Consider the following 14,447-nt stretch of genomic DNA (forward strand, 5'->3'; position numbering starts at 1 on the left):
AATCTCTGGGTTGTGGGTTCAAGACCCACTTTCCTGTATTGCAGTGGGTTGGACTAGAAGAACCTAGTGGTCCCTATGATTCTATGAGGGTTTGTGAGTTAGAAGAGGACTTGTTTATTGCTTGGCCTATGCCACAAGGTCCGGTATCAAGGTCCAGTATCAGAAGAAACTGAATATGTGCAGCCTGTACTTATCTGCTCAGACGTAAATTCAGTTGTGTTAACCTTAGGTAAATGTGCATAGGTATCAGCCTGTCTTTTCTTGCATTTGGGTTTTGGTACAGTGGTACCTTGGGTTACATATGTTTCAGGTTACATACGCTTCAGGTTACAGACTCCGCTAACCCAGAAATAGTGCTTCAGGTTAAGAACTTTGCTTCAGGATGAGAACAGAAATCATGCTCCGGCGGCACAGCAGCAGCAGGAGGCCCCATTAGCTAAAGTGGTGCTTCAGGTTAAGAACAGTTTCAGGTTAAGAACGGACCTCCGGAATCAATTAAGTGCTTAACCCAAGGTACCACTGTATTGGTCTTGCTTGGTTCTTTATCCTTGGTTAACGTTAATTGTTTATATCCAAACCCCTCTGTCGAAATAAGTTATTTTTAAAAAGCAGGTTAGAAAAAAAAACCAGTTTATTTAGTAGTATCATATAAATAACTTGTTACAAAAATTGATTTTCAAAAAAGGTAAATTCACTTCTTGTTGTGTATGTGTGAGAAATTACTGCTCAAACAAATGAAGCGGGGGAAACATTACATTGAACGAGAAATATAACAGGCAAGTAGGTCTGGGAAAGGGAAATCCACATCATGGGGAAAAGGTGAAATAAAGAGAACCACACCAGAAGCATAAGGAAATCTTGGGGCACAATCCTCTCTGCGTCGGAAGCAAGTCTCACCATCTCCAGAGGAGCTTACTCAGGGGTAAGTGTGCACAGGATTGCAACGCTCATTATTCCAACTTGCTGTCTGATCCCTCTTGATTTAATCAGTGGAAAGGAACCTGTGTTGACTTATGATCCAAAGCGGTGGTCATGGCTAGACTGATAAAATGTCCGCAATTCTGCTTTGAGAGACGAGCATCCTCCATTTTTATCTTTTTTTGCTGCAGTGCCCATGTGCTGCAGCCATTGAGGCTGGATGGGTCTTAAAACAGCTTCAATGGCTAGAGGATGACCAGCATATGGGTTGAAATGAAGCTGATCAGCCCATTTTCCATTGAATTGAAAGCTACAGAGGTGCATGTCAGGGGTCCGATCTGTCTAGAAAACATCCCCTTCCTCTTCTCTGCAGATGCACAGCAACGGTGGCAGGAAATGCATTCCGCACATGCTCAGAGGCACTGCAAGCTATTGTCATTTCATGCCATCAAAGATTGAGGCCCATAAATCCCAGTAATAATCCCATGAGGGCAGCAGAATGTCTCCCTGGCTGGGATACAGCTAAAACCAATTGTTCCCCTGTGCTAACAAGCCAGGGTTCCCATTCTGGCTTCCATCTCCTCCCCATTCCCCTTAAAAAAAAGAGGAAAGAAGTGCAAACAAAAATGGTCACGTAGAAGGAACAGTATCTGCCCTATTTTATCCTTGGGCCTATTGGTTTCAATTAAAAGAAATCCGTACGGGAAAGGCCATTTATTTTGAAGGGCTTTAAATGCGCAGATCACAATAGGCATTTGCCCAGTGTTGTAGCCCCCGCAGAATGTGCTTGAGATGCACGTTGCAGCTATTATAAGGCCATGAAAGCAGAAAAAAAAGCAAATCCCATCGTAATTCAAATCACAGAATATACAGTGTTTTGAAGAAGTTTTATCTCTCTCTCAAAGTTTTGTTGGAATCAAAATAGCTTCATGTTTGCTGTGTGGTTTCCCTCTCCCCTTTAATTGTTTGTACCTGAATGCCTAATAATCCTATACATTTTTAATAAACACTAAACGAAAAGATTTTAGAAAACTAAAAGCTTATAATAGAAAGTGTATCCGGATGTATTTACATAAATAGTGCAGCCTTGTAGGAAAGACCAAGTGCCCAGGGAGGCGAAAGGGTTCTCTTGCTATATATGACACTGCCCCCACCCCCGTTTTTTGGCCTCCAATATATCTGGGAAGTTAGAAGACATATTTCTGAAACGTCTCTGAAGTGCACAAGATGTAAAACCTCACCAAATTCCAATTCCATGTGAAATTCCGTGGCACTTCTGTTTTCCTGGCCAATGCTAGGATTACCAAATGGCCAGAGGGGAAAATTGATCTGGACCTGTGAAACAGCATCTTGACCTTGCAAAATTGGTAGGTGAAGATTATCATGGCATACAGATGAACATTGTCACCTAATGCCTGTGCAATTCAGGCTAGTCTTAAAGACACAAGAGCAAGAGTCAATAAAAAAGTTGGCAACCTGACCTGCTTCATCGATGCTCAGTCTGCCTTCCATGAGATCTTTTCTTACAATTTATTTTCTATTATATTTCCCATATATGCCCTCAAACTTCTGCCTTCACCTTCCCGACAAAAAGTGTTTGTGTGTTTGTCTGTGTGTGTGTGTGTGTGTGTGTGTGTTAAACATCAATGGATAATTATGACCTCTTTTGCTTTAAGGAGAATTTTGGATATACAGTTATTGGATGAGACCTTCAGCATTCAGTGTTGGTGTGTCAAAGATTGTCTCAGCGGTGCCTAAATTAATCTGCCAGAGCAGGGAATGTAAGAAATCAATGACATAAAAATAACAACTTGCTTCATTCACTGCTAATAATTACGCCAGCTACTGCATTTTCCTCTTTAGAAAGCCTTCAAGCTGCTAACAGCATCACGTATTATTTCAGTCACTGCTTTCTCCTTTCCCCCTTAATTCATTTACACACAAATCTCATAATAGCTACTTGGCTATTTCCATAATGCTTATCATTAGCAACTCTTTTTAATCAATATGTGTTTTTCTCCCCTCTGCGTCTTGAGATCTCGGCAGTCGCTGAGCAAGTGATGGGTAATCACATTTTAAAAATTCAAAAGAAGGGACTCTCTGGAGAACCATTATTTATCTCTTAACGGGTGGTGACATGACCCGGAAATAAATATTATGATCTAGAATGAGGGTCAACCCCACAAAATAAGCAGTAGAGTTTTTAGAGCAAGACATTTTAGCATGCATAGGATGGCTCATTTATGTATCCATGCTCAAGACAGCTGATCTCTTCTCAAAAAGAACGCAAACACCCCAGTCCTAACCTCACCCCAGTCCTAACCTCAGCAGAAGTAGAAGAAGAAAAGATGGCTTGGCGAATATAGTTTTTTGACCACCTTGGGAACAAGGTGAAAAACATAACAAAGAGTTAGGAGGTCTGTTAAGAAGAGTTTGGATTTGATATCCCGCTTTATCACTACCCTAAGGAGTCTCAAAGCGGCTAACAATCTCCTTTTCCCTTCCTCCCCCACAACAAACACTCTGTGAGGTGAGTGGGGCTGAGAGACTTCAGAGAAGTGTGACTAGCCCAAGTTCACCCAGCAGCTGCATGTGGAGGAGCGGGGAATCAAACCTGGTTCACCAGATTATGAGTCCACTGCTCTTAACCACTACACCACACTGGCTTCACTCCACTCACTCCAAGGAAAGATGCTTAAGATCGCAGTCTAAAATGTCTGTCATTCCAGATATGGCTCCCGCGTCTGATTATATAGCCACTCTTTATTTCTTCTCTATGGGCTACCATGCAACGCCTATCAATGTCTACTCAGAAGTCCTATTGCGTTCATGGAGTCTTGCTGTCCAGATAGGCATGTATAGAATTGCCTCCTTAGTCTGCAGTCCTAACCCCTTTTACTTGGGCGTCAACTCCCGGTTTCTGCCAATCACTGTTTCTTCAGCTACTTCATCAAATATAGCGTGAGAATATACTGTTGCAATTTCTGTTCTTATCACTCCATCCTGGCACTCGAGACGTAAAATCTTTGCTCACAGAATGTTGCTTTCCGTTGCACTTTGGGGGGAAATATAAAGCCTTAGTCATATATCAACGAAGTGTGAACTGATGCCAAATTAATGCTATTTATTAAAATAAATAAAAATAAAATTCCATGCTTGTAAATTGCACGGAAAGGAGAAAACCTTAGGTGATTAATGTCAGCCTTCAGAGAACGCCGTAATTCATTTTTAAAATTCAGTTCGGCACCTTAATTTTGATGCCAGTATGTTAAATAGTTTATAGAATATCTATGCACAAGCTGCGGGTGACTTACTGTCATTTTATTGACGAGGCGAAACACTTTGTCAATAAAATGTAAAGTTCTGGCGCGAATTGCCTGCTACTTAGTGTCACTGATTCCCGGGATGAGGGTCGCACGCTACTTAAGCCATCAAAGTGCCACAGCATTAGTGTTGCTAATCCTGGCTAAATCAACTAAAGCCATCAAAGAGAATTTGCTACATCAGGAGAAAAGTACAATCAACACTTGTTCACACAATCCACTCAACCTTTTAAGCCTCGGTGGCGCATTTGACACGGTGCCGTTTTTAAGGCAAAACCAGTTTCTATGGCCTGTTCAATACTCAAGATGGTGCTGTGGCCAACCACCACGTCCAGCTGCTCTCAATTCCAAAAGAGCTTTCAAATGTTCCTCTTGGTGTTCTCACTCCAGAAACTGTCAGCAATCATTCCTGTCTCCTGTCCTGATTGCTTTTGGGGAACATCACATATTGGCAGTGGTGGGAAATGTAGCTGAACTACAACTCCCATTAGGGCTGACCACTGGGAGTCCCATGTCATCTAGAGATTTGCAGGTTTCACACTTCCTGACATAGGGTAATGTTTGCCAGGTCATTTCCTGTAAAAGGAAGCAGGAAGAGGTCCCAGCAAGATGGTTAGCAGATAGCGTTTGGAGTTCAGTCTCCCAGAAAACACTTGGTTGGTGCCTTCTGTTTCACCCATTTAATTGTTTATAATTTCTGTCAGCTCCTTTCACAGGTCCTGGGGTTTTGCCTGGCCCTGACCTCTGCATGCTATTTTTTCTCATTGTAGTGCTAGTCCTGATGTCCAGATTTTACATCTTGAGAGTCATCTAATCCAGCCCCCTACAAGGCAAGAATCTCAACCAAAGCATCCATGACAGATGGCCACCCAACCTCTGCTTAAAAACCTCCAATGAAGGAGAGAAAATTAATTGCTGAATTCTCCCAAGGTGAGATAAATGGAGCTTTTATTTGAGAAGGCATTGGGAATTTGGATGGTCTTTCTGAATTGCAAAAGGCAAAGCCCTTCTATCATTTTCAGCACTGATCTGCTCTTCCGCATAGAATAGGGCAAACCTTTGGACTGGTCTTCAAAGCAACCTCGCTTAATTTTACTCCTAATATTTGCTATTTCATTTCAATCCATAACGAAGCACTTTGCATTGAGAGCTTTCATAAAGCATCGTGAAATGTCTCGTTTGGCCAACTTATTTGCAGCTGTGTATTTTATGCACACAAACTTTTAAGATATTACAAAGTAAATTGAATCTGTAATGGCATCTAGCGGATTCCTTCTGCATCTTGTATGCTGTACAATGTAAGGAAGCAACTTTGGACCTGATTGTGGACTGAACCTGCTAATCTATGATTCTTGTACTTGCATCTTAAAGTCAGAAGATTGACAATAGCTTTCAAGAGACCTGGATGTGGTTTAAGAGAGGTTTCACTTCTAGTGTATAAGCATTTCTTTTGTCATATTGTTGTCTTTGCTGAAACCGGCTTAGTGGGGGTTTTGAAACAATTCCAACCCAAAACTAAAAATTGCCAAGTGGCATGAATGTGAAATGTACATGAACCCTCTTTCTAAACACTCTCAAATCTCCGTAGGAGAAACACAGTATTGTTCATCTCCAGCCAAAGACACAAATAGAAAATTAGGTGCATTGGTGGGAAATAAAAAGAAACAAGTCTAAAACAAATTCAAATGGATAGCTATGACTGTGACAACATAAGTCTAGCAAATCTGTTTGGGAACCAAGAGAAAATGTTTCCTACACTTTTCATCTGGGATCTTTGTCACAGTAAAGAATTGCATCTAGGGCAGTTCTTGCAAGATGCTAGTACAGTGTTACCTCGGTTTACGAACTTAATCCATTCCGGAAGTCTGTTCTTAAACCAAAACCATTCTTAAACCGAGGTGCACTTTCCCTGATGAGACCTCCCGCCACAGGTGCCCTTCCACCGTTTGGATTCCGTTCTTAGACTGAGGTAAAGTTCCCAAACCGGGACACTACTTCCAGTTTTGTGGAGTTCGTAAACCGAATATTTTGTAAACAGGGCTGTTCTTAAACCGAGGTACCACTGTACACAAATGTAACCTCAGAACTGCACCTCTGCCCTTTGGCAAATAAACATCAGGTTGCGGGGGATTGGTAGCATTGTAAGCACAATATTTTAGGATTACCATCCTCCAGATGTAGCTGTAATTGGAGAACTCTAACCATACCTATCCTGGGTCCATGGCTTAAATTCTTAGGTACATGTAGAGTGCAATCCTATGCACACTTATCCGGGACTGGGGTAAGACTGACTTGAACTCAGTTACTTCTGAGTAGACATGCAGAGGACTATGCTGTTAAGCTGACTTTCTGTGATAATTGTTTAGTACCTTCGGTGCAGCATAACAAGACGGACCTGTTCTTACATCTGTCTGAGGTCCCTTGCAAAGTTCCCGGCGGCAGTTCTACTGATAGAAAAGGCCTTTTCTGGTTGCCTTTTACAAACCACATACGGGTGAGAGCTGTGCTATTCCCCATCTCTCTCTTTCCACACTCCACCTGCCTCCCAACCTGGCAGGTACTACTGTGGCTACGACAGATACTTTAGCCAGGATCTACAGAGATGAAAAATTAGTGGCACCCTTTACCCAAAGAATTTTGAATCTCCTCCTGCCTATATACATCGGCTGTACTCTAAGCACTCTAACGTTAACTATCTAAACAAAAAGCACAAGTCATAAAATCATGTGAAACTACGTAATTATTGTCGTTAATTAATTAAGAGCGCGTCTACTATAATGCAAAAAAAGGACAAATTATTAAAATTATTTTAAAAATGCTGTCATTAGCAAAGAGCTCTTGAGGTCAGCTCGAGTGCTGTTAGCTTTGTTGGTCATGTCGTCCACACCAAGTGAATGACCAAGCCATTCTTCCAGAGTTCTACAAAGGATGTTTGAGTGTTTGATATCGGCCGAAGCTCTCCTATTTATCTCAGAAATATCTTTCTGCTTAATGAGCTTCAACCAACTATAGCGTCAGCTCCGGATCCTTGCTCTCTCTTGCCTTTCTGATTGGCTTTTAAAGCTGATGTGGTTATCTTGGGTCCCACCTCAGCTGACAAAAGTAAACAGAGAAATCTCCATCCTTCAAAATGTTTGGCACTGTCCTGGACACCACCTCCATGAAAACCCACCTTTGATGCTCCTCACAATCAATGTGCATGCCCACCAAGGCTGCTGTCTGGCTTAATAGCAGTAGCTGAATCATGTATTCAGTCCTCCCCTTCCATGCGCCAACACTGGTCCATGCTGAAACGAATGACCAGGCTCTCGCTGATTTTGGCAAGGTGGAGATTGTACCAGAAGTGACCTTTCTTTTGCTTGATGGCTTGCCCCTGTCATCATTGCTGCTATGTCTTTCTCCTCCTCCACTACCTCTTGTTGGGAAACAAAGGATTGTATTCTACTAAGTCATACTCAGAGCAGGCCCACTGAAATCTGTGGGTTGTATGCAATGGAGTAGATCCATTGGAATCAATGAACCTAAGGTTAGCTTCAACGGGCTTAACTCTGAGTAAGGCTAGCACAGGGTATAACCCCATTACCTTAAGTTCCAACTTAAGCCTGTTGATTTCCATGGGTCTACTCTTGAGTATGACTTAGCTGGATGTAATACAACATCCCTGGCTGCCACATCCTTCCCAGGCACTCAGGAGAAGAATCCTTTGCTTTAATAGGAGGAGGGAATAGCAGTGGCCAGGCAAGCAAGGAAGCAGGGAGAGGGGTAAGACAGTTAGCTTTCAATCTGCTGGTATGCTTAGGAACGAAACAATATAAAATGGAACTCACCAAATGTACACAGGGAGCTCTCTTTATGTGTTATGGGTTGGATGCAGATTAACACGTCTGAATCCAACTCCATGTGTATTTTCAACCTCCTTCCTTGATACATGTTAGAAGTAATCAACGTGGTGTCCTCCAGATTTTGCTGGACTACAGCTCTCATTATCCTTGGTTATGTTGTCTGGAGTTGATGTGAGTTGGAGTCTAAAATCTAGAAGCCACCACTTTTGGCTATCCCTGATATGTATTATTGAACACACACTATTTGGTTGGTCGGTTTCCAGGAACACAATATTTCAAATATTGTATCATTTCTGGTGCACTGTTATGGTAACGCACAACGAACCTAGTAAGTCCCCCCCCCCTTCTTCCCCATCTCTTGATTGTCCACCACCACTTTAATACTATGAACCAAGTGACCAGTTCAAAACTGACACTGGTGCTTGAATGGCCACTAGATCCTTTAAAATATTCCTTGCTGGCAGATTGTGGCTTTTAAAAGAGCTACACGCCCCCCTCCTTTTGCTATAATGTTTAAGCTAAGCCACAATGCTTCCTTACTATGGGGTGTTTCAAGACATAATCTGCGGAAAACATGTCTGAGCTGCGTAATTAAAATACAGTGAGATTATTTGGTGAAATATAACAGTAAAATAATCCAATTTAGAAGATAAAGTAGAACAAGTTAAAACCGTTATTCCGTTTCCATTGTCCCTCCATATCTCCCTGCCATTGTGCCTCTTTGACTGTTTTGGTATACAGGGTGCACATAAAATAAGGGAGTTTTCTTCCCCGCCCCCCTCCACCCACCACATTATTTGCCTCTTGGATGCTCAAATTATATTTGCGGGGGTCGGAGGGGATGACACTGGATCCACAAAGACTGCAGTCACGGAAACTATTCGAACTGGCTGAGGACCCTTTCAAATAACTGTGGATAAATAGAAAGACGTAGCAATGCCACACATTTCAATGCTGTTTCTTGAAAATGGAAAAAAGGCAACATATTAAGAGTCTTTGTCGCTGTCCGCTCCACCGTACATGTCGGCCAACTTTTTAAACCGCGGACCCCAGTCACTGAGGTAATCGTAGTCCTGGTCTCCATCCGTGGTCACCGACTCCAAGGAGCTGAGGGACTCTGCCACAGATCCATTGCCTTCATATGCGTAGGTTGCTAATGAGTCATAAGGGGGCGCTGTTGGATCCGAATCATTCTCCTTTAACCTTTGGCTAATGAAATCTCTGACGTCGGTGTTATCCCGCGCCACTGGAGTCCGGCGCGGCACGAAAAGCGCTTCTGGCACAATGTCTCGTCGCAGTTTATTGTCTTCTATGGCTTCAGGGTTCCGCAGCGTGCCAATATCAAACGCTTGGGTGTCTTCCTCTCCGCCACCTTCGTCATTGTAGCTGACAATGTTGTCTCGGATGTCCTCTTTGGAAATGATCAAAGGCTCTTTCTTCCGTTGCCGTCTCAAGGCTGCAAACAGCACCACTGTAACTGGAAAGAAAAACAAGAAGCAGTGTCGGTGAATGCTGAGGAGGAGGAGTTCATTTGCCACCCAATTAGGAACAAAAATAGAATGGGCAATATATGTGTTGCTCGAACGTTGTCTTTTTGATAAGAAGCTCTATCAAACTGCCCACTCCAAATCCACAGTCTCTCACACTGCAGCCAATCCTACTGTGAGCACTGGGGGTTGCAAGGAGGGTAAACATTAGGAGGAAACCAGATTTCAAGCTCAGAGGAAGATGAAGAGCAGTTATTTTTTGTCAGCGGTAGACGTTGCTTTGGGGTTTTTGTTTTTGTTTTACTTTGCGCAGCGTGGAAATGATCCTTATGAAATCACAATTGCAATTTCAAGGCACATGGAAAGGAAAGGAAAGGAAAGAAAAAAGTTGTCTCTTAAAATGACTAATGCCGAATGCCAGAAATGCTTTGGAATTTATTTAAGGGAACGCCCTGAGACCTCTGGGTATATGGTGGTATATTATTATTATTATTCACACACAGAGAGCAAGAGAATGCCCCTTCCCAGGTGAAACGCCGCATTAGCCGTATTATAGGTGAAAAAAGTAAAAATTTGTTTTTCCCCCCTTTCCTTGAGAAAACAATAAGGAACATGTGTTGCAGTTCCTATTTTTAATTCTTTATACAGAGTACAAGGACATAGATAGATAAATAAAAAAATAAAAAAATATGACCAGTAAATAAAGTTCTTTAAAAAAGGCATCAAGTTATTTTTATTAAATAAAAATACAGTAGTATCTCGGTTTACAAACTTAATCCGCTCTGGAAGGCCATTCTTAAACCGAGGTGTGTTTTCCCTATTGAGGCCTCTCGCCACCAGTGCCCTTCCACTGTTCGGATTCCATTCTTAGACCGAGGTAAAGTTCGCAAACCGGGACACTACTTCCAGTTTTGTGGAGTTCGTAAACCGAATGTTTTGTAAACAGGGCTGTTCTTAAACTGAGGTACCACTGTACACAAATGTAACCTCAGAACTGTACCTCTGTCCTTTGGCAAATAAACATCAGGTTGCGGGGGATTGGTAGCATTGTAAGCACAATATTCAGTTTGTAAACTGAATTGTTCGTAAACCGAGGTACCACCGTACTGCCCTTTCTAAATGTTCCAAAATCACACAGAAAGAAAGGGAAACGCTTTTTTAAGAGCCAGGAAAAATAATGAGGAAACAAACAAAAAGGAAGTGAAGGAAGGAAGGAAAAAGGAAGCAGCTTCCAGATGTGTTGAGGGCTGCATAAGATGGGGACAGAGGGCAGAGGTGCCCTGAGATGGCAGCTGACATTGTGCATCAACTATAAATTCTAAACCATCTCCCAGATTGCCTTTGCTAAACATTGTCCTCTGTGTTATCCAGTACACAACAACTCAAAATCCCAGAGCTGATTTGTTTTTGTTTTTTTATTCTGCCTCGCTAATGTCATTATGAATGAGATTTCACTAAAAAGAAATGAATATTCAAATTGGATTTGTGCAAACCACTGACTCAGCTCCAAATATAACCCTGTTCTTGATGCTCAGTTTCCCGTCTGAAGTGAACTTGCAAAATAAGCCCTCCTAATGCTCAACAAAACGTTAAAATAAATGTAAAGCTGAGCTGTTTTTATTCCCCACTACCCTCAGCAGTTCTTAGCATTATCTGGGATTTTGCAATAAATAGCCTAGGCTTTCTCGGGCTGAAAGTGAAATCCGCCATGCAGCCGAGGGGGTGGGGGTGGGGTGAACAGCAAAAATAAAAAAATAAAAACAAATCTGCCTTTTGTCGCTGCTAAAAATGGAAATTGTAGTTCAATTCTTTCCGTGCCTTTGTTTCACATAGTGTTGAGATTGCCTAAACAAAGCATGAAAGCGGATTGAGAAAGATACAATGCGAAAGCAACTGTTTAATTGAAAGCCAGTGAATGCTAGGCCTGGGACTCAAACAATTGTTGTTTCCAATCCAAACCCTACTGACATGTTACTTCCTGCACAGCTCAACAAGGTGATTCCCCAAACCTGACCTGTCTTCCCTAATACCCTCTGATGGAGCCCAAAGAGGTGCTCTTTGCGGGATGGGCTTGTGCATGGAATAAGAAGCTCCCACCGCACAAAGTGAAGTCTTTGGAAGAACTGTGGAGTCTCATTTCCCTGGGCAATGATGAGTCTGCTGTACAGAGGTCAGCAAACATTTTCAGCTGTCCCTCAGACCCAGTGGCGTAGCGTGGGTTGTCAGCACCCGGGGCAAGGAAAGTAATTTGAGCTCCCTAACCCGGGGCAAGGCAAGTAATTTGCCCCACCCCGCTGCACTGTCCCTCCTCCAGATAGTCCCTCGCTCTCTCTCCGCACCGCACCGCATGCCTGGCACCCTCCCCTCCACAGTGGGCGGCGACCCAGCGGCTTGGATCGGATTTGCACAGCCAACACTGCAGTGAGAGAGAGTGAGTGAGCCAGGTAGGGGCAGAGAGCTGCGAGTGCGAGCGCCCCCCCCAGATGTTGTGCCCGGTGCGGCCGGCCCCCCTGCACCCCCCATGCTACGCCACTGCTCAGACCTTGTGGGGGGCTGGACTATATTCTGAAGAAAAAAATGAACCAATTCCTATGCCCCACAAATAACCCAGAGATGCATTTTAAATAAAAGGACACATTCTACTCATGTAAGAACACGCTGATTCCTGGACCGTCCGCGGGCCGGATTTAGAAGGCGATTGGGCCAGATCCGGCCCCCAGGCCTTAGTTTGTCTACCCATGGATTAGAAATAGGATGCTGATAAAGGGGTGTGGTGGATGTTTCACCCTTTGAAAGGACTACGCTGGAATACAGAACAAAATCACCCTTGTTCTCCGTTATTTTCAAAGGAATGCGGAAACTGAGACAATTTGGAACGTACAGTGGTACCTCGGGTTACATACGCTTCAGGTTACATACGCTTCAGGTTACAGACTCTGCTAACCCAGAAATATTACCTCGGGTTAAGAACTTTGCTTCAGGATGAGAACAAAAATCGTGCTCCGGCAGCGCAGCAGCAGCGGGAGGCCCCATTAGCTAAGGTGATGCTTCAGGTTAAGAACAGTTTCAGGTTAAGAACGGACCTCTGGAACGAATTAAGTACTTAACCTAAGGTGCCACGGTAATCAAATGGGAAAGGTAACCGATTATAAATTTTTAGCGGAAAGCAGGGAAGAATCTGCCAGCTGCAATAGGTTTTCCTATTAATCCCTGGCAGTTTGGAATCAGACTGCTCTTCCTCGGTTGGAAAAAAAAAATGGCGAGGTCAGTTTATTTGTTGGAATGGAGGGGTCTCCAACGAACTCCCAAATCACAGGGCAAAGCGGCGTAGAGGCTTTTGGAAAACTGTGAGACAACCGCTTCCCCCGAGTCATGATGGGAAATATTAACAGTTGGAAGAACGAAGGACACAACACTATATATGGTTGGGACAACATCATTGGGGGGGGGGGGTTACCACACGCAGGAAAGAACTATGATTACAGACCGAGCACCTCGCTTGAGATTTTATAAATCACTTAATATATTAATACGAATTGAAACCATAAGATTCCAATCCGTATAAGGGGATCGTTATCTTGAAGGGAATGTAATTGAAATTATTAAGATTTTGGAAAAGGAAAAGCAAAGAGGAAGCCATCAAATCTAGCAGGTAAGGAGGCCACTTTAACTAAATTGTATAATTTGGTGTATAAATAATTGGTTTTGATAATTGTATTAACTGGATGAAATTGGCATGGTTATAATGAGGCTGTTATTGGAGCAATATTGGAAAATCAGTAAAAAAAACAACAACAATTAAAACACAAAATAGGATTTTTATGGTAGGCGCCAAGAGTTGGTAGTGTAACTTGGGTGTAAACTGAGATATTGTGTTACTGGAGTCAAGGAGTTGATACGATCACAGCTTCCTTCACTGGTGAACTTTGGGACTGTGTACGTTTAGGTCAGTGTGTACCTGCTGCACTTTGTGGTTATGATCAGCAGGTGAATGTGCTCATGTAAAAGCTAAAGTTCAGTGGACATGTGTGTATGGTGGCTTAGGCCGTGGCATGACAGCTCAGGTGCTTGCAGTGGTTTCTGATTGTGGTTGGCCTATGTATGACTGAGAGGCGGAAGTGTACAGTGGAGGTGGTTGTGTTATCTGTATATTTGGGGTCACCACAGATTAAATTCTCATAGGCCTCCAGGGAGGATCCTGGAAGGAAGTACAAAAACCCTGTGTAATTCAAATGAGATCACTTCTCCAATGACACTGGATCACTACTGTCAGGGGTTCAGGAGCAGAGTCACAGGAGAGGGAAGAAACGGAGAGCGAGGGGGAGGAGTCGGAAGGAAATGTCAGCGGCGACAGTAGTCCGAGGTCTCTGAGTCTCTCCAGTGACTCGGAGGATTCACAGAAAGGGGCCCCCATGGTCAGGGCAAGGGGAGTGCCCAGGGGGACACCTCGGGAAGGAGGGGACTCAGAGAGTAGCAGCTGGAAATCCGGGCCAGCGTCCCCCCCAGAGTGCAGTAGGGGGGAGGAGTCCAAGGCATCGGGATCAGGGAGCGCGCAGGCAGAGGGAGAACGTGAGGCAGGACTGACCACACCCTCGTCAGGGAGCGAGGAAACGGTCATCCGGAAAGTAAAACGCGCGCGCGCGCCAAGTTCAAATGTACAGGAGGGCGGCAAGGTGGGCAGCCCGGGTAGGGAGCCAGGTCCTAAAGCCCGCCGAAGAGAGGGGGAGGAGTCAGAGGGGTCAAGCTCTGCGTCGGAAGAGTCCAGGAGGAATGAGACCCCGGGGGGTAGTAAGACCCAGAGGAAGAGAGAGAGAAGGAAGAGGTGGAGTAAGATTAGAGTATTAAACTGGTGCACAGGGGGTGGAGATCCAGACAGA

General features: G+C 43.7%; 1 protein-coding gene across 2 annotated transcripts in view; it reads right to left on the minus strand.

The window, feature by feature from the left end:
- Positions 1-4,022: 4,022 nt before the first annotated feature.
- CDH6 (cadherin 6) overlaps positions 4,023-14,447 on the minus strand; it is a 170,383-nt gene continuing 159,958 nt past the window's right edge. For both annotated transcript variants that reach the window (XM_083449427.1, XM_083449428.1), the window contains one exon: positions 4,023-9,560. In XM_083449427.1, coding sequence (XP_083305553.1) covers positions 9,070-9,560 — 491 coding nt within the window. In that variant the 3' untranslated portion in view covers positions 4,023-9,069. The remainder of the gene's footprint in view (positions 9,561-14,447) is intronic.

This window comes from Podarcis tiliguerta, assembly GCF_965153285.1.
Source record: "Podarcis tiliguerta genome assembly, chromosome: 7".
NCBI classification, from domain to species: Eukaryota; Metazoa; Chordata; class Lepidosauria; order Squamata; family Lacertidae; genus Podarcis; species Podarcis tiliguerta.